This window comes from Leopardus geoffroyi, chromosome D1 (genome assembly GCF_018350155.1).
Source record: "Leopardus geoffroyi isolate Oge1 chromosome D1, O.geoffroyi_Oge1_pat1.0, whole genome shotgun sequence".
Taxonomy (NCBI): Eukaryota; Metazoa; Chordata; class Mammalia; order Carnivora; family Felidae; genus Leopardus; species Leopardus geoffroyi.
This window is the reverse complement of record NC_059329.1, coordinates 54961423-54982268: the sequence shown is the minus strand read 5'-3', so window position 1 is coordinate 54982268 and position 20846 is coordinate 54961423. Positions and strand designations below refer to the sequence as shown.

At 36.8% G+C, this 20846-nt stretch overlaps 1 protein-coding gene across 5 annotated transcripts in view; it reads right to left on the bottom strand.

Moving 5' to 3' along the window:
* The window catches only part of GDPD4 (glycerophosphodiester phosphodiesterase domain containing 4), a 173262-nt gene that overhangs the window by 63932 nt on the left and 88484 nt on the right, over positions 1-20846 (bottom strand). For 4 of the 5 annotated variants that reach the window (XM_045483885.1, XM_045483888.1, XM_045483883.1 and 1 more), the window contains 2 exons: positions 6384-6605; positions 5309-5463 (listed from right to left, as the gene is read on the bottom strand). In XM_045483885.1, the coding sequence (XP_045339841.1) occupies positions 5309-5463; positions 6384-6605 (377 nt within the window). The remainder of the gene's footprint in view (positions 1-5308; positions 5464-6383; positions 6606-20846) is intronic. The other variant, XM_045483886.1, reaches the window with a different exon arrangement.

Below are 20846 nucleotides of genomic sequence, written 5' to 3'. Positions count from 1 at the left end.
AATGGGGGAGGGTCAGAGAGAGAGAGGGAGACACAGAATCTGAAACAGGCTCCCGGCTCTGAGCTGTCAGCACAGAGCCCAACGCAGGGCTCGAACTCACGAACCGTGAGATCATGACCTGAGCCGAAGTCAGATGCTTAACCAACTGAGCACCCAGGCGCCCCAGACAATGTAGACTTTAAAATAAAGACTAATAAGAGATGAAGAAGGGCATTATATCATAATTAAGGGATCTATCCACTAAGAAGACCTAACAGTTGTAAACATTTATACTCCAAATGTGGAATATATAAATCAATTAACCACAACATAAAGAAACTCATTGATAATACTACCATAATAGTATGGGACTTCAACACCCCACTTACAACAATGGACAGATCATCTAAAGATAAAGTCAACAAGGAAACAATGGCTTTGAATGACACACTGACCGGATGGACTTAACAGATATATTCAGAACATTTCATCCTAAAGCAACAGAATATACATTCTTCTCCAGTGCACATGGAATGTTCTCCAGAATAGATCACATACTGGGACACAAATCAGCCCTCAACAAGTACAAAAAGGTCGAGATTATACCGTGCATATTTTCAGACCACAACACCATGAAACCTGAAATCAACCATAAGAAACAATTTGGAAAGATAAAAAATACTTGGAGACTAAAGAATATCCTACTGAAGAATGAATGGGCTAACCAAGAAGTTAAAGAGGAATTAAAAAGGACATGGAAGCCAATGAAAATGATAACACCACAGCCCAAACCTCTGGGACACAGCAAGGGTGGTCATAAGAGGGAAGTATATAACAATCCAGGCCTTCCTAAAGATGGAAGAAAGGTCTCAGATACACAACCTAACCTTACACGTTAAAGAGTTGGAAAAGGGACAGCAAATAAAACCCAAAGTCAGCAGAAGACAGGAAATAATAAAGACTGAGCAGAAATCAATGCTATCAACCAAAAGAAACAGTAGAACAGATCAATGAAACCAGAAGCTGGTTCTTTGAAAGCATTAAAAAAATTGATAAACCACTAGCCACTTTGATCAAAAAGAAAAGAGGAAAGGATCCAAATAAATATAATCAAGAATGAAAGAGGAGAGATCACAACCAACACAGCAGAAATACAAACAATAATATCAGAATATTATAAGCAATTATATGCCAATAATATGGGCAATCTGGAAGAAATGGACAAATTCCTTGAAACATATAAACTACCAAAACTGAAACAGGAACAAATAGAAAATATGAACAGACCCATCACCAGTAAAGAAATCTAACTCGTAATCAAAAATTTCCCAAAAAACACGAGTCCAGGGCCAGATGGCTTTCCAGAGAAATTCTACCAAACATTTAAGGAAGAATTAACACCTATTCTCTTGAAGCTGTCCCAAAAAACAGAAATGGAAGGAAAACTTCCAAACTTTCTATGCATCCAGCATTATCTTGATTCGAAAACCAGTAAACCACTAAAAAGGAGAACTATAGACCAATTTCCCTGATAAACATAGATGTAAAAATCCTCAATAAGATATTAGCCAACCAGATCCAATAGTACATTAAAAAATTATTCACCATGACCAAGTGAGACCCCTGGGATGCAGGGCTGGTTCAATATCCACAAAATAATCAATGTGATTCATCACATCAATAAAAGAAAGGACAAGAACCACATGATCCTCTCAATAGATACAGAAAAAGCATTTGACAAAATACAGCATCCTTTCTTGATAAAAACCCTCAGGAAAGTAGTGTAGAAGGATCATACCTCGAGATCATAAAAGCCATTCGTATGAAAGACCCACGCTAATATCATCCTCAATGGGGAAAAACTGAGAGCTTTCCTCCTAAGGTAAGGAACAAGACAGGGATGTACACTCTTGCCACTGTTATTCAACATAGTATTGGAAGTCTTAGCCTCAGCAATCAGAAAACACAAAGAAATAAAAGGCATCCAAATCAGCCAGGAGAGGTCAACCTTTCACTCTTTGCAGATGACATGATATTGTCTATGGAAAACCCAAAAGATTCTACCAAAAAACTGCCAGAACTGATTGATGAATTCAGCAAAGTTGCAGGATATAAAACAAATGCACAGAAATCTGTTGCATTCCTATACACCAATAATGAAGCAACAGAAAGAGAAATCAAGGAATCGATCCCATTGACAATTGCACCAAAACCCATAAAATACCTAGGAATAAATCTAACCAAAGAGGTGAAAAATCTATACGCTGAAAACTACAAAAAGCTTATGAAAGAAATTGAAGAAGACACAAAAAATGGAAAAAGATTCCATGCCCCTGGATAGGAAGAACAAATATTGCTAAAATGTCAATCTACATACTCAAATGCAATCTACATACTCAATGCAATACCTATCAAAATAACACCAGCATTCTTCACAGAGCTAGAACAAACACTTCTAAAATTTGTATGGAACCAGAAAAGACCCTGAATAGCCAAAGAAATGTTGAAAAAGAAAACCAAAGCAGGAGGCATCACAATCCCATACTTCAAATTGTATTACAAAGCTGTAATCATCAAGATAGTATGGTACTGTCACAAAAACAGACACTCAGATCAACAGAACAGAATACAGAACCCAGAAATGGACCCACAAACTTATGGGCAACTAATCTTTGACAAAGCAGGAAAGAATATCCAATGAAATAAAGACAGTCTCTTCAGCAAGTGGTGCTGGGAAAACTGGACAGCGACATGTAGAAAAATGAACCTGGACCACTTTCTTACACCATCCACAAAAATAAACTCAAAATGGACGAAAGACCTATATGTAAGACAGGAAGCCATCGAAATCCTTGAGGAGAAAACAGGCAAAAACCTCTCTGACGTTGGCCACAGCAACTTCTTACTCAACACGTCTCCAGAGGCAAGGGAAACAAAAGCAAAAATGAACTATTGGGACTTCATCAAAATAAAAAGCTTCTACACAGCGAAAGAAACAATCAGCAAAACTTAAAGGCAACCAATGGAATGGGAGAAAATATTTGCAAACAACATATCAGATAAAGGGCTAGTATCCAAAATCTATAAGAACTTATCAAACTCAACCCCCAAAAAACAAAGAATCCAGTGAAGAAATGGGCCGAAGACATGAATAGACACTTCTCCAAAGAAGACGTCCAGATGGCCAACTGACACATGAGAAAATGTCCCACATCACTCATCATTAGGGAAATACAAATAAAAACCACAATGAGATACCACCTCACACCTGTCAGAATATCTAACATTAACAACTCAGGCAACAACAGATGTTGGTGAGGATGCAGAGGCAGAGGATCTCTTTTGCATCATTGGTGGGAATGCAAGCTGGTGCAGCCACTCCGGAAAACAGTATGGAGGTTCCTCAAAAATTAAAAATAGAAGTACCCTATGACCCAGCAATTGCACTACTGGGCATCTATCCAAGGGATACAGGTGTGCTGTTTCGAAGGGACACATGCACCCCCATGTTCATAGCAGCGCTATCAACAATAGCCGAAGTATGGAAAGAGCCCAAATGTCCATAGGTGGATGAATGGATAAAGGAAATGTGGTGTATATATATATATATATATATATATATATATATATATATATATACAATGGAGGTTTTACTCGGCAATCAAAAAGAATGAATCTTGCCATTCACAACTACGTGGATGGAACTGGAGGGTATTATGCTAAGAGAAATTAGTCAGAGAAAGACAAATATCATATGACTTCACTCATATGAGAAATTTAAGATACAAAACAGATGAACATAAGGGAAGGAAAGCAAAAATAATATAAAAACAGGGAGGGGGACAAAACATAAGAGACTCTTAAATATGGAGAACAAACAGAGGGTTACTGGAAGGGTTGTAGAAGGGGGGATGGGCTAAATGGGTAAGGGGCATTAAGGAATCTACTCCTGAAATCACTCTTGCACTATATAACTAACTTGAATGTAATTTAAAAAAAAATAAATTTTTAAAAAAGATAATCTCTTGGGGCGCCAGGGTGGCGCAGTCGGTTAAGCGTCCGACTTCAGCCAGGTCACGATCTCGCGGTCCGTGAGTTCGAGCCCCGCGTCGGGCTCTGGGCTGATGGCTCGGAGCCTGGAGCCTGTTTCCGATTCTGTGTCTCCCTCTCTCTCTGCCCCTCCCCCGTTCATGCTCTGTCTCTCTCTGTCCCAAAAATAAATAAAACGTTGAAAAAAAAAAAAAAAAAAAAAAAAAAAAAGATAATCTCTCTCCCTCTCCCTGTGCCCCTCCCCTGCTCAGTCTCTTTCTTTCTCTCTCTCAAAAAAAAATTATGAGTAGAAGAGAAGAACATCACCACAGATCCATTTTCTATTTGAAAAAAGTAAAAGGAAAGGGAAATATAGTCAAAATAGAAGTAGTAGTTCAGAAAAGAGAAATCCTCTGATTGGGAAATAGAGGTAAAACATATATAATTTTCCACTGCTAAAAGGAAAAAGATACATTTTATGATCAACCATCCCATGGCCAGAGGGGTGAGAGAAGTGAGAATAAGAACATAAGTAAATCCAACGGCCTAGCTCATGGCTTGAGATGCAGAAAGGTATCTAAGGGTAATTTTTATTAAGTCCAAGGAGATTTTAGATATATATATATCTCCAAGGAAAACATTGGCTTTGAAGCATTTACAATCATCTGAAAAAAATTACTTTTAAATCTAAGAGAAAGGAACTATGGATTAAATTAAGCAGTGATTAATAACAGTTAAGTTTGGAAAAAGTTGCCATTTTATCCCCTGGTGTTTTTAATTCTGAAAATCTGTTGCTAATTACATATTTATAAATATAGACAATAATTTTAGTTTCTTCTTGTGCTTGGCTGTTTTAACTTGTGTTTTTTTTTTTTTAATTTATTTAGGCATGTTCTTAATTATCTCATAAGAAATCTGGCTATCTGAACCACAAAGCTATTTATGAGGTACTGCAATGCTTCTAGTAATGGCTGAAGAAATAAACAACTTTCTGATTTCTGACTTATATAAGAACAAAAACACCAAGCACACAAAAAAGTGTGTTGAATGATAACAGACTGGAGGTAAAGCAGAGGCTGACGACTATGTTCCACAGACAGGGACACAGTCTACACAAATGTTTGCTAGCAGAGGGAAGGAGGAAGACAGGGTGAGAAGGGTAAGAAGGGGAAAATAGGGGATTCAAAAAAGCCACACAAAGAAATCCTGATATGAGGAGATGCTAATTAAAGTAGTCTGGTGGTAATGCAGGTTTTATGCAAGGCAATACATGCCAAGAAAGACATGGTCAAACACTTACTTCAATCCTTTGTAGAACAACCTCTTGTAGTCAACATTTATTCTACTGATATTTTCTTTTGTAAGACGTTCAATGGAAAATAACTGGCCCACTTGCTGAAAACCAGGAGCTCTGCTTTGGACATACTGCCTATCAAAACTTGGCAACCAAAAAATCTGTAAGGAGAAAAAGGAAGTCTTTAGTGGATAATCAGCTCTCTAGGTACAAAGAACCTCATTCCAGCACCGGTAACAGTCTATAGAGAGTAGAGAGAGATTCTAGCCCTTGGTGAAAGAGTCAACGTGGCCTAATACCACCCAATGAACTCTTATGATGGGACTTTCACCAGGGTTGTTCTGGAGTGAGATTTCTTAAAGTTAATATCCTGAGTCAAGGGCCCATTGTGTTCAGATAGCCCCACACTAGCCAAAGTGGATGAGGAGTTGGTAGGTGCAGATGAAAGGTAGGAATCCTTTTTCCTCCAGCTGATGATGCTAAAAATCATCTTTGAGAGAGGTCATTTCCTGTCAATGGGGAATACTATTATGACTCATCTGTGGAAACAGTTCCATTTGCAAGAAGACACACATTTGTTTCACTCAGCACTCTACCATATTTTAATAACTTAAGAGATTTGGAATGATTGCCCAAGTGCAGAGAGTTGCTTCTGAAAAACATGATGAACAAATCTCTGCTCAAATAAGAACCAGCTCTTTCTTCTGTACCATTAATTAAAGTCAAATCCTCAAAGTCTTAGTGTTATCCAGGCCCCTTCTAATAGTTCTATGCTAGTGATGGTGCAGGTTACATTGTATAGTCATTACACACATACTTTTTTTTTAACAGAGTGCTGTTATTTCATTTGGTTTGGAGTAGCAAACAGCTTCTGTGTTTTTCCCCACTGAGATAAATTTAACTGGGTCATTCTTAGATTGCCACGTGTAGCTACATAAGCAACAATCTCTATTTGTACAGATGGCAAAATTATTTAGACATCCCAGGGAAGATCTACAAGCTAGGTCAGGTTCAATTGCTATGCTCCTGGGACATGCTACCCACCTCCCAACCTCTACCATAAATAATGAGACAGACATACCAGATGTTGCTCAATTTTGGAGGCAAGGATCACGCTTACTACATGGCGAATATACGTGTGTCTGAGAGGATGTTTTCGTGGAGGGGTATTAAGATCAAATATCACAAATTTTTTTTCCTTCTGTGCAAGTTCCAATAAGTCAGTTAGTTTTGGAATCCTCTGATTTTCTGCTTTTTCACGATCAGCCCTTGATAGGGGTTTCATGTGGTAAAATGGTTTAAACTAAAAACAAATACATCAGAGAATACATTGGCTCCTATCAAAAGCAATTTCCAATTCTCCTGCTAGATAGCCCCACACCCAGGCCTATCACCATGTTGCTCCATTATCATCCAACCCACCAGATCCTCTGAAATACTGGTCCTGAAGTAACAGTTGCCAAGGAGAGAAATTGAATGTAATCTTAATAGGTAATTATGGTATTTGGAATGATTTCTTCTACGCTGTAGAACATGTCGTATTTGCATGGAAAGTCCTTAATATTTTTGTCCTGACCTTCCTTTTCAGATTTTTTTCTATAACTTGAAGTAATACAATCTCTTTTTATAAAAAGTCACACTGGCTTCCCACATTTGCTCTCACTGTTCTAGTTATGTGTAATGGAAAAACAGGGTTTGGTTTAAGATTAAATTGGATTCAATCCCAGCTCTATCACTCATTGGTTTTCCTTGCCGTATCCACCTGTTAAATCTTACCCTAAACCTACAAAGCCCAGCTTAAACGCTACCCCCTTCATGAAGCCTTCCTTAAATATTCCTGAGCTAAAAAGACTTTGATGGTATTAAATTGCAAAAACTCATTTTTATGCCTCAGTTGTATATTTCATTTTGCTTTCTATTTATGTCTTAGGCCAGATTCAAATTTTGACTTCATATGCTTCTTTCTGTGTAACTGTGGTAAAACCATTTAAATTCTCAAAGTTTTCATTGCCCAAACTATAAAATGGGGATGTGGAGAGGTAACCTATGTATTTCTCAGGATTATTTTGAATATTAAATATGATAAAATATTTACAGGTTCTATAAGCATGTCTAGTACATAGAAAAGTGCACAATTCACATTAGTTCCCTCACTCTCTACTGCTCCTACTGGAGTGTACCTTCCTTATGGCAGGAATTGTCATATATTCTTTGCAATATTTTTCAAAGAATTTCATTTTATACCTCAGTCCATACATCTATTAGCTATATTAAATTTAAAATGGCTACTTTTATAGTCATTTGTTTATTTTAGATAATTTGTGGGTGAAGTCAGTGATAAAAGGCTATCTCTAAGAAGGAAACAGGACATGGGTCCTTTTCTCAAGACTCAAGTAATATCTTTTTCTACACGACTTTATCTTCATTCTCATTCTCACCCTAGATTTCTATTTCTTCCCCTTCCCCTGACCTCCTCTTTTCAGCAAAGAAATCATCATATTGCACAGTATCATCAAACTAGAACAGAAGCCAGATCATAGAAGTTGAATTAAATCATGGTCTAGACCTCAGTTGAGGTCTATTATTAAGGGTCTTCTTAATCCTCAGGAAAATAAAAAATTTGCCTCAGAATTCAAGAGTTTGGTAGATTCTTCCAGATATAGAACAACTGATTTCACTTAATTATTAGACCTTCACGTGGGGAAAACTGTTAAAAGAGCAGAAAGAGAAACACCAAGACAGAACTGAAATAAATCAGCTGTGCATAATTTTTAAAATGTCCCTGAATGAGCAAAAAGAATAAGAAATACTCTATGGAAGGATATTTATAAAGCCTTTTCTTTAAGGATAAATCGAACAAAAAATTTTTTAAAAATAAATATTAAACAATAGGGTTTAAAACAGGATTCCAGTAAGCTTTAAATAGTAATTTGGGGTAGGTCTAACAGCAGAAGCAAATTGAGCCTCTTTTTTTGGTACATAAAATAGGAGACTTAGAAAAATAAACTGGAACGGGACAAAACCAGTTTAGACTATCTCCAACAAGTTGTTGAACATTTTTTTTAAAAAAGCCCTAGAAAACAACAAGCTAGAAATGAAAACAAACTTGTGGTTCTCCACATAAAAACAACACTAAAAATGTCCTCATTCTCCCATGCTTATGCTTAGAGGAAATTACAAGTAGGAGAATCCAATGTACCCTATTGGTAAGAAATGGAACAATAATCCAAAATCTGCCCAATGATACCACTTAAAGGGAAACACTACTACCCAACATGTGATTCTGAAGATAACTATATATAAATATAGATGAACAATATAGCTTCTTGTTGATACTGGTGCCACTACCTTTACTATTAATACCACTACCACGGAAAATCAGACTGCTCAAAGTACCAAAACTATTCAGGTAGTGGGAATTTCTAACCATCTTAAATCCTTTTCCATGTCCCAACCTATAACTGTTACTTTTGGCAGAACTCTTCCTTCCCTATGGCACTTTCCTATAAATTTCATCATTAGGAATCTACTGTGCAAAAAGACCCACCAGAAGAAATACACTTCAGACAAAATATTTTCAGGAGTTGCAGAAAATTCTACTGCACATTATCAAATTATAGCATGGACATTAGTATATTGATTCCAAAACAAGCAAATAACGGGGCACAGAACTAGAACCCCATGAGGGGAAATGACAGAATAATTGAGAGTCAAACCAGTAAGGGTTCATATTGACTCTCTTGACACTGTTGCCTAAAATCCTCTTAATGCTGAAGTTAAGGAAGATCTAAGCCAACTATAACAGATTTAATAAAATAAGGATTAATTATCCCTTGCTTTAGTCCAAGCAAAATGTCTGTTTTACCTGTTTAAAAAAAGAAAACCCAAAACTGAGATGGTAGAAGATACAGATTTGTCCCACATCTGTAAGTTATTAGCCAAAGAGTTATATACCTCATTTTCTAGTACTGCCTAATGCAAATACAATCTCTTTGGCCCTATCTCTACTTTCTTTCCTGTTTTAGCTGATGAGGACAATCAATATGTATTGCCTTCACCAGGGAACAATCAACAATTTACCTGGAAAATTATGCCTTAGACATTTACTGAAGCCCCATCCTACTTTTCTCAGGTGTTAAACCAAGATCATAGGGATATGCAATAAGACATATTAAAATTGCAAGATCAACTACATATTCATGAAGCTTCTAAAAAAAATTTTTTAGGGGCACCTGGGTGGGTCACTGACTCGATTTCAGCTCAAGTCATGATCTCGTAGTTTTGTAAGTTCAAGCCCCGCTTCAGGCTCTGGGCTGGCAGCACAGAGCCTGCCTGCGATTCTCTCTCTCCCTCTCTCTATGTCCCTCCCTTACTCACGCCTGTCTCTTTCAAAAATGAAATAAAATAAACTTAAAATTAAAAAAAATAAAAGAAAAAGAAATTTTAATTCTACAAAGTAACAGTTCATTATCCAGGGTTCAGCAAACTTACTCTGTGAAGGGCCAGACACTAAGTATTTTTTACTTTGTGGGTCATACAGTCTCTGTCACAACTACTCAACTCTGCTTCTATAGTGCAAAAACAGCAAAAGACAATTCATAATGAATAAGCATGGCTGTGTTCCAAAAAAAAAACACTATTTATGGACCCTGAAATTTGAGTTTATATAATTTTTACAGGTCATGAAACATTTTTCTTTTGACTTTGTTCAACCATTTAGAAATGTAAAAACAACTCTCATGAGCTCACAGGCTGTACAAAAACAGCCAGTGGCTGGATTTTTACAACAAGCCATAGTTTGCCAACACTTGATCTAGACCATGATATACTGGCTGAGGAAGGACATATCTAATGAGAGATACAAATTACCCAAGGCCAAACATTAAGGACAATTAAATAATTTCTGGAATTAAGTGGATGTTGTAGCGTATATAGAACAGACTGTTTTGAAACAGACCTCTCTGTATGATTAGACTTAATCAAACATTTTGGAACCATTTTCACAAAACATGGAAACCAAAAAGACCTTCAGTAATCTCAAAATATTTCTTCAACAGTCATCTTTGCTGATCTTCTAGATCATAATAAACATTTCCTTTTGAAAGTACACAGAAGGGGAGGCCATGGTCTGAAAGTATTAGTAAGCTGTAATAACAAAGACTCATTGCCTGTTAATGCCCATTGATCCAGTATCGAGGTTTTTTATCTTTGCTTCAGAAGAAAATGCAGGCCTGGTCAAATTAGTCTAAGAATCTTCAGATGCTATACTAGTTTCATCTTTCTATTTTATGGAAACACATTCCATACAATCTCTGTTGTTAACCAAAAATACCCAATGTTTTATGCCAGTTAATTAATTATGGAAATAGTCACTTTCTTTTCTTGTATTGCCATTCACCAATATAACACTCTTCATACAGCAACTGTATTATCCTACCAAAGGAGAATCTCCTAATTTCTGTAATTTGAGAACTTTCCATGCTTGGAACAAACCTTTTGTGTGCTCCTATACCAAATCTTGATCTAATATTGTTTACTGATAGGTTTTATCTTAACAATTAAAAAAGATAATAATAAATGGATTATGCACATTCTTCATAATAAACTGATTTTTCCAGATTCTCTCACAAAATCTCAAATCTATTACCAGTTATCAAATTGGCTTGATTGGCCAAAATTAGGGCCTTCTCTAGGGCATGTGAGAAGTTTTTTTTTACCTTTTTAGTTATCTGTATTAAACATGAATAACAAATACACAAATTACTGGGTGCCTTGAAGCTTCCCAAATAAATTGCTGTCCTAAAGGTAGAGGTCCACAGTAAAGAGACATTAGAAGAAATACTTTAGCAGATCATTATACTAAACAAAATGACTAAAATCCTTAGACAAGGGCCTTTTATAAAGAACAAAGACCAATCTACGGGGTTTAGGAATTCCATCATTAATGCACAAAATTTGGCCCCCAATTCTGAAAAGAAACACTACAACTAATCAGGTTGCCAGATTCATGGTGGCTACCTTGTAGCACCAGTTAACCTTTTTTTCAAAAATTTTTTAAATGTTTGTTTAGAGCATGAGCAGGGGAGGGGCAGGGAGAGAGGGAGAGGGAGAGAGAGAGATTGAGAATCCCAAGCAGGCTCCACACTATCAGCATGAAGCCCAGCGCGCAGGGCTTGAACTCATGAACCATGAGATCATGATCTGAGCTGAACCAAGAGTCAGACACTTAACCGACTGAGCCACTCAGGTGCCCCACACCAGCTAACTTCCAATGGATACTTCCCCAAAGTCTTCATGACACAATTCATTACAGTAGGGATAAATTGGCTGCAATATCAAACAGTGATTCTATTGTCATATTCTATGACATCAGAAGTATGACCAGTTCTTTCCCCACCTGTAACCAACATAATCCTGGAAAAACTATAAAGTGAGAAATGAATTGGAACTTTGCACCAAAGGGCCCTTTGAGGTTCTCTAACATGGTTTTGTACAGTGTCTTCCCTCTGTGGACTATGAATTTATACTAGTAGCCATGTTTACTTTTTGGTTGGGCTAAAGCATTTCCTTATTGAGTAGTCACTGCAACTTAAAATAGCTTTAAAAACTATGACTATTTTTTGGTATTTATCCTATTTGGTATTCTCTCAGATTTTTTGGATCTGTGGTTTGATGTCTGTCACTAATTTTGGAAGATTTTCAACCATTATTACTTCAAATATTTTTTCTTCTCCATTTGGTATTCCTATTACACGTATGTTAATACCTTTTGTAATTTTCCCCATAATTCTTGGCTATTGTGTTCTTTTCAGTTATCTCTTTGTGTTTCAGTTTGGGAAGTTTCTGGTGATGTATCTTCAAGATTACTGATTCTTTCTTTATCTGTGTCCAATCTACTGATAATGTCCTCCCTAAATCTTGGCTATTGTATTCTTTTTCAGTTATCTCTTTGTGTTTCAGTTTGGGAAGTTTCTGATGATGTATCTTCAAGATTACTGATTCTTTCTTCATCTGTGTCCATGCCACTGATAAGCTCATCAAAGGCATTCTTCATTTCACTTAAATATTTTTTATTTCTAGGCTTTCAATTCTTAGAATTTTCATCTCTCTGCTTACATTACTGTTCTTTTCTTGCATGTTGTCTACTTTTTCCATTAAAGCTATTAACATAGCTATTAACATAGCCTACTTTTTCCATTAGATCTATTAGCATATTAATCATAGTTATTTAAAATTCTCTAATAATTCCAAAATCTGTGTTATATCTGGGCACTTTTTTTTTGTCTCTTCATGTTGTGCTTTATCTTGTCTTAGTATCTTAAAATTTTTTTGTTGGAAACTGGACATGAGGGGCGCCTGGGTGGCTCAGTCGGTTAAGCATCCAACTTCAGCTCAGGTCATGATCTCACGGTCCATGAGTTCGAGCCCCGTGTCGGGCTCTGCGCTGACAGCTTAGAGCCTGGAGCCCATTTCCGATTCTGTGTCTCCCTCTCTCTCTCTGCCCCTCCCCTGTTCATGCTCTGTCTCTCTCTGTCTCAAAAAAAAAAAAAAAAAAAAAAAGAAACTGGACATGATGTCATGGATATGAGGGACTGAGATAATTAGATATAGCTAGTTTTTTTATATAATTATATATAGCTAGTTTTTATATAGCTATAGGTACTAGAGGATTCAGTTTCTGTGTTTTGTTTTGTTTCCTCTCCTATTGTCTTTGGATTCCTTAAGAGCTCCTTAGACAAAGTATGTTTTGCAGCCCTCTCAGTTGTAAGCCACTATTATTATATTGAAGCCCTATTCATGTGGTGATAAGGTGTTGGGAAAAGGAAGCATTCTACAATCTTATGATTAAATCTTGGCTTTTACTGAGTGTAAGTTCCAGAAGCATTATCTAGTCTTTTTTTTCTCTACCCTTACATGAGACAGGAAGATTAGAGTGAACTGGAGTTGACTAACTGCCCTTCCCACATGTTAGATAAGGTTCTGGAATAGTAGTTCTCCCTGAAGACTAGGGCTTTGCAATGGAGAACACTCAGGATGTTATTTCAAAAAAGTTACTTTTCTCCTCCTGCTGCCCAAAACAGAAGTTTTTTTCCCCAGTCCTCACTATGAAAACCTGATGGGAGTCCTTGGAGGCAAAATAGGAGTCTATATAAAACTGGGTCCCCAAGAGTTTTTAATTCTCAAGCTAGTCCACACTCAGCCTCCAGCATTAATCGAAATTACCAATAACTTAAACTGTTCCTACCAGTTCTTGGCCCCAGTGGCTTCTGCTTCTAGTAAACTGATCTTGGCTGTGATTCTCTGTACTCACCTTTCTCTCTAGATTGAGTGGCTCTGTCCAGAGTGATGGTTTGCCCTGTGATTTCAATTCTTTTATGGATCTAAAAAAGGCATTGATTTTCAATTTGTTTTGCGTTTTCTCTCTCTCTTTTTTTAAGGATGGGAGTTAGCACTTCCAAGCTCTTTATGTGTTGTAGCTGAAATGAGAAGTCCTCTCTGATTAGATTGAGGGTTTTTTGTTTTGTTTTGTGTTTCTTTAAATATTGACCTTGTTTCTTGTGTCCATACTAAATTCACCTATTAGTTCTTGAATATTTTCTGTAGATTCCTTGGGATTTTTTACACCGACAATAATGTCCCCTGCAAAGAGAAATAGTTTTATTTCTTCTTTTCCAGTCTGTACGCCTTCTTCCCTTATTGCACTGGCTAGGATTTACAATATGATGTTGAATAGGAGTGGTGAGATATTCTTCTTTTTTCCAAGTCTTGAGAATAAGTTCATTCTTTCACCAATAAGTATGATGTTAGGCATATTATAGAATTATCTTTATCAAGTAAAGGTAGTTCCTTTATATTTTTAGTTCTCTGAGAGTTTTTATCAAGAATGGAAGTTAAATTTATGAAATGATTTTTCTTCATGAATTGAGATTATACATTTTCTTCTTTGTGTGTTAACATGGTTAAATTAATTGATTTTCAACTATAAACCATGCATTGTCAGCATGATACCTCTTTGATCACAGTATATTATCATTTTTACATATTGCTAGATTCAGATTAACATTTTTTTAATGATTTTTATATCTGTATTCATGAGGTTTTATCAGTCTTGAGATTTCTTGAAAATGCCTTTTTATAGATTTGTTGTAAGAGAAATTCTGGCCTCATAAAAATGTACTGGAGATTATTATTTTTTTATTTTATGGAAGAGAATTTAGAATTGGTATTATTTGTTTCTTGTGCATTTGGTAGAATTCACCAGTGAACACATCTACAAACTGGTTTCCTGTGGGATGTTTTTAAACTACAAATTCAGTTTCTTGAATAGATAGTCTTAAATAGGACTTAAATAGTCTTAAATAGTCTTAAATAGGACCATTTAGGTTACATATTTCTTCCTGAGTGAGTTTTGGTAGCTTGTGTATTTCAAACAATTGTTCCATTTCACCTAAATTTTCATATTTATAAGCACAGCTGTTCATAGACAATGATGTGCTGCTAAATGCTTAACAAGGAGCTCTTGAGAAATAGAGATCTGACTGTAGTGCTTGTCAAGTTTTTGTTGGTTAAATACTATAACCATGCCTAATTTCATAACTGATATAACAATTGGTTCCAAAAATTCTGAAATTTAATAATTGGCTCTTATGAACTAATATGAGCCAGCTCCACTATTACTAGTATTTCATTATTATCTTCTTTAATGTCTGGAGGATCTGAATGGATAAACCTTATCTCTAATACTTGAAATTTGTGTCTTCTTTTTGTCTTGGTCACTTAGTTAGAAGCTTATCAGTTTTGTTGATCTCTTCAAAGAATAAGTTTCTTTCACTGACATTTTCTATTTCTCTGTTTCCATTCCACTGGTTTCTGCTATTTATTACTTCTTTTCTTATTCTTATTTTTGGTTTAATTCACTGTTATTTTTCTAGTATCTTAAACAGAAAGCTTAGATTACTTATTTGAGACTCTTCATTCCTAATATAAGCAGATAATCCCAAGGGGGTTTTCCTCTAAGCATACCTTTAGTTTAATTCTACCAGTTTCAATACGTTCTATTTTCATTCAGTTCAAAATATTATCTAATTTCCTTTGAGATACCCTATTTTATCTAGGGTTTCTTAGAGCTATGTTTTTAAAAACATTTGGGAATATTTTTAAAGAATCAAACAAATTCTGGAGCTGAAGAACTTAATAAATGAGATGAAGAATGTATTAGAAAACATTAGAAATAGAGCAAATCAAATGGAAGAAATAAGCAAACTGAAAAACAGGAATCTTGAAATGATTCAGGTAGAAAAGAGACAGCTAAGACTTTTAAAAAGTGAAGAAACCCTATGAGAACTATCAGACTCCCTTAGAAGAGCCAAAATAAGAATAATGGGTATACCAGAAGAGAAAGGGGCAGAGAGTTTATTTAAAGAAATGACAGTGGAGGGGTGCCTGGGTGGCTCAGTTGGTTAAGGATCCAACTTCGGCTCAGATCATGATCTCGTGGTTCACGAGTTCAAACCCTGTGTCAAGCTCTGTGCTGACAGCTAGAGCCTGTAGCCTGCGTCTCCCTCTCTGGATTCTGTGTCTCCCTCTCTCTCTCTGCCCCTCCCCTACTTGTGCTCGGTCTCTCTCTCTCTCTCAAAAATAAATTTTAAGGGGCGCCTGGGTGGCGCAGTCGGTTAAGCGTCCGACTTCAGCCAGGTCACGATCTCGCGGTCCGTGAGTTCGAGCCCCGCGTCGGGCTCTGGGCTGATGGCTCAGAGCCTGGAGCCTGTTTCCGATTCTGTGTCTCCCTCTCTCTCTGCCCCTCCCCCGTTCATGCTCTGTCTCTCTCTGTCCCAAAAATAAATAAACGTTGAAAAAAAAAATAAAAAATAAATTTTAAAAAATTAAAAAAAAAAAAAAAAAGAAATAACAGCGGAGGGGTGCCCAGGTGGCTCAGTCATTGAAGCATCGACTTCGTCTCAAGCCATCTGGAGTCTGCTTCAGATTCTGTGTCTCCCTCTCTCTTTACCCCTCCCCTGCTTGTGCTCTCTCTCAAAAATGAAAAAACTAAGAAAGAGAAAGAAAGAAAGAAAGAAAGAAAGAAAGAAAGAAAGAAAGAAAGAAAGAAAGAAAGAACGAACGAACAGTGGAGAACTTCTCAAACCTGTTGAAAGAGTTGGGACACAAAAGTCCATGGAGCCAATACATCACCTTATTATCTCAATGCAAAGACCTTCTCCAAGACACATTATAATAAAGCTGTCAAAAGTCAATAATAAGGAAATGTGAGAGGCTGCCAAGAGTTTTTTTTAAAGTAGCCTACCAAGGAACCCCTATTAGACTATGAGCAGATTTCTAGGCCAGAAGAGAGTGGAATGACATATTCAGGGTACTGAAAGATTGAAAACTGCCGATCCAAAATACTTTATCCAACAAAGTTATCCTTCAGATATGAAGGAGAAATAAAGACTTTCCCAGACAAACAAAAGCTAGTGGAGTTTACCACCACTAGACCTACCTTACAAAAAATGCTGAAAGGAGCTTGTCTACCTGAAATGACACATGTACACAAAAACTCTGAGTAAGGTGATACAAAGGCAGAATCAGAACACTAACTGTATTTTAGAATATGATGTTAAACAATTATAGCACAAAGGTTAAAGAAAAAGAGCATTAAAAATAACTATAACTACTACAATTTGGTAACAAACTCACAACATAAAAGGAGATCATTTCTGACAGCAAAAATATGAAAGGGGAAGAGTAAAAGTATAGAATCTATATAGACAAAAATAAATTGCTATCAGCAGAAAAAGGAGTATTTTATCTAACATTTTATGAAAACTTCATAATAACCACAAAACATAAACCTAGAGCAGAGACACAAAACACCAAAAAAAAAAGTGAAACCCATGGGGCTCCTGGGTGGCTCAGTCAGTTGAGCAACCAACTTCTGCTCAGGTCATGATCTCATGGTTTGTGAGTTCAAGCCCCACACTGGGCTCACTGCTGTCAGCATGGAGCCTGGTTTGGATCCTCTGTTCCTCTCCCTCTCTGCTCTTCCCCCACTCACACTGTCTCAAAAATAAATAAACATTAAAAAAAAAACTTTTTAAAGGTGAAACCCAGCAAACCATTATGGAAAACCACCAACCTTAAAAGGTAGACAGAAACACAAGAAAAAAGAAATAATGGAGATACAAAATAATCAGAAAAAAAGATAAAATGTAAGTCCTTACCTATCAGTAATCACCTTAAATGTAAATGGATTGAAGTCACCAATTAAAACACAATTAAGACAAAGAGAGGCTGGATGAATAAAAAAAGAACATATGCTGCCTTTAGGAAGACTCATTTCAGCTCTAAAGACACAAATAGGCTCAAAGTGATGGGGCAGAAGATGATATTCCAAGTAAATAAACAAAAGAAAGCATGTATAGCCATATTTCTATCAGACAAAATAGACTTCAAGCCAAAAATGTTAACAAGAGGCAGAAAATAACACTATCTAATGATAAAGGGGTCAATACATGAGGAACACAAAACAATCATAAATATGTATGCTTCCATCACCTGAGCACTATTTTTAAATTTTATTCCAATAGAGTTAACATAGTGTTATGTCAGTTTCAGACGTACAATATTGTGATTCAACAATTCTATATATTACTCAGTGCTCATCATGATAAACGTACTCATATTCCCTTTCACATATTTCACCCACTCCCCAACTAACCTCCCTTCTGGTAACCATCTACAGTAAAACCTTGGGGTTTTTTTGAGTAACTTGTTCTGTCAGTGTTCTGCAAGATGAGTGAACATTTCTAATAAATTTTAACTTGATAAATGAGCAATGTCTTGTAATACAAGTAGCACATGACACCAAACATCACATGATTACAACTGAGCCAATGGTTCTCTCTCTTTCACTGTGGGATTGTGGGTGATTGTCTACCATGCTCAGCCTCGGTGTTTGGCAGAGATCAGTGATATTTCAGAACATTGGAAGGTACCCACAACTAGCACTAGGGTACTTTTTTGTCACTAATGCACCTATGGGCAGTACTTTGCTTTTCCATACAAAAGTAAGCTTAGGAATGCTTTGCTTCATTCTAGATCATTGGATAGGTTCCTTGCTAAAGTTGCATGAAAACAAAAAAAATTCCATTGAGCCAATAGCAGTGATTCCATCAATGATAGTGAAAATTGTCCTACACAATAACCCTCCTCTTTTGCCTCCCTCACACCAGCCATGAAGGTTTTCAAAGATAAGTGGAGATTAATTTATTTTTTTATACATTTTATATTTTATTTATTGTTTTGTATTATATTACAGTATTATAATCATTTTTAATGTGAAATTTATTGTCAAATTGGTTTCCATACAACACCCAGTGCTCATCCCAACAAGTGCCCTCCTCAATGCCCACCACCCCCTTTCCCCTCCCTCCCAACCCCCGTCAACCCTCAGTTTACTCTCAGTTTTCAAGAGCCTCTTATGGTGTGCCTCCCTCCCTCTCTAACTTTTTTTTCCCCTTCCCCTCCCCCATGGTCTTCTGTTAGGTTTCTCAGGATCCACTTAAGAGTGAAAACATATGGTATCTGTCTTTCTCTGTATGACTTATTTCACTTAGCATAACACTCTCCAGTTCCATCCACGTTGCTACAAAAGGCCAGATTTCATTCTTTCTCATTGCCAAGTAGTATTCCATTGTGTATATAAACCATAATTTCTTTATCCATTCATCAGTTGATGGACATTTAGGCTCTTTACATAATTTGGCTACTGTTGGAAGTGCTGCCATAAACATTGGGGTACAAGTGCGCCTATGCATCAGCACTCCTGTATCCCTTGGGTAAATTCCTAGCAGTGCTATTGCTGGGTCATAGGGTAGATCTATTTTTAATTTTTTGAGGAACCTCCACACTGTTTTCCAGAGTGGCTGCTCCAGTTTGCATTCCTGCCAACAGTGCAAGAGGGTTCCCATTTCTCCACAGCCTCTCCAGCATCTATAGTCTCCTGGTTTGTTCATTTTAGCCACTCTGACTGGCATGAGGTGGTATCTCAGTGTGGTTTTGATCTGTATTTCCCTGATGTGGAGTGACATTGAGCATTTTTTCATGTGCCTGTTGGCCATCTGGATGTCTTCTTTAGAGAAGTGTCTATTCATGTCTTCTGCCCATTTCTTCACTGGATTATTTGTTTTTTGGGTGTGGAGTTTGGTGAGTTCTTTATAGATTTTGGATACTAGCCCTTTGTCCAATATGTCATTTGCAAATATCTTTTCCCATTCCGTTGGTTGCCTTTTAGTTTTGTTGATTGTTTCCTTTGCTGTGCAGAAGCTTTTTATCTTCATGAGGTCCCAATAGTTCATTTTTGCTTTTAATTCCCTTGCCTTTGGGGAGGTGTCAAGTAAGAAATTGCTGCGGCTGAGGTCAGAGAGGTTTTTGTCCTGCTTTCTCCTCTAGGGTTTTGACGGTTTCCTATCTCACATTCAGGTCCTTTATCCATTTTGAGTTTATTTTTGTGAATGGTGTAAGAAAGTGGTCTTGTTTCCTTCTTCTGCATGTTGCTACCCAGTTCTCCCAGCACCATTTGTTAAAGACGCTGTCTTTTTTCCGTTGGATATTCTTTCCTGCTTTATCAAAGATTAGTTGGCCATACATTTGTGGGTCCAATTCTGGAGTCTCTATTCTATTCCATTGGTCTATGTGTCTGTTTTTGTGCCAATACCATGCTGTCTTGATGATGACAGCTTTGTAGTAGAGGCTAAAGTCTGGGATTGTGATGCCTCCTGCTTTGGTCTTCTTCTTCAAAATTACTTTGGCTATTCGGGGTCTTTTGTGGTTCCATACAAATTTTAAGATTGCTTGTTCTTGCTTCGAGAAGAATGCTGGTGCAATTTTGATTGGGATTGCATTGAATGTGTAGATTGCTTTGAGTAGTATTGACATTTTGACAATATTTATTCTTCCAATCCATTGGTGTGGAATGTTTTTCCATTTTTTTGTATCTTCTTCAATTTCCTTCATAAGCTTTCTATGGTTTTCAGCATACAGATCTTTTACATCCTTGGTTAGGTTTATTCCTAGGTATTTTATGCTTCTTGGTGCAATTATGAATGGGATTAGTTTCTTTATTTGTCTTTCTGTTGCTTCATTATTAGTGTATAAGAATGTAACTGATTTCTGTACATTAATTTTGTATGCTGCGACTTTGCTGAATTCATGTATCAGTTCTAGCAGACTTTTGGTGGAGTCTGTCGGGTTTTCCGTGTAGAGTATCATGTCATCTGCAAAAAGTGAAAGCTTGACTTCATCTTTGCCAATTTTGATGCAGTTGATTTCCTTCTGTTGTCTGATTGCTGATGCTAGCACTTCCAACACTATGTTAAACAACAGCGGTGAGTGGACATCCCTGTCTTGTTCCTGACCTCAGGTGGAAAACTCTCAGTTTTTCCCCCATTGAGGATATTAGCTGTGGGCTTTTCATAAATTGCTTTTATGATGTTTAAGTATATTCCTTCTATCCCGACTTTCTCAAGGGTTCTTATTAAGGATGCTG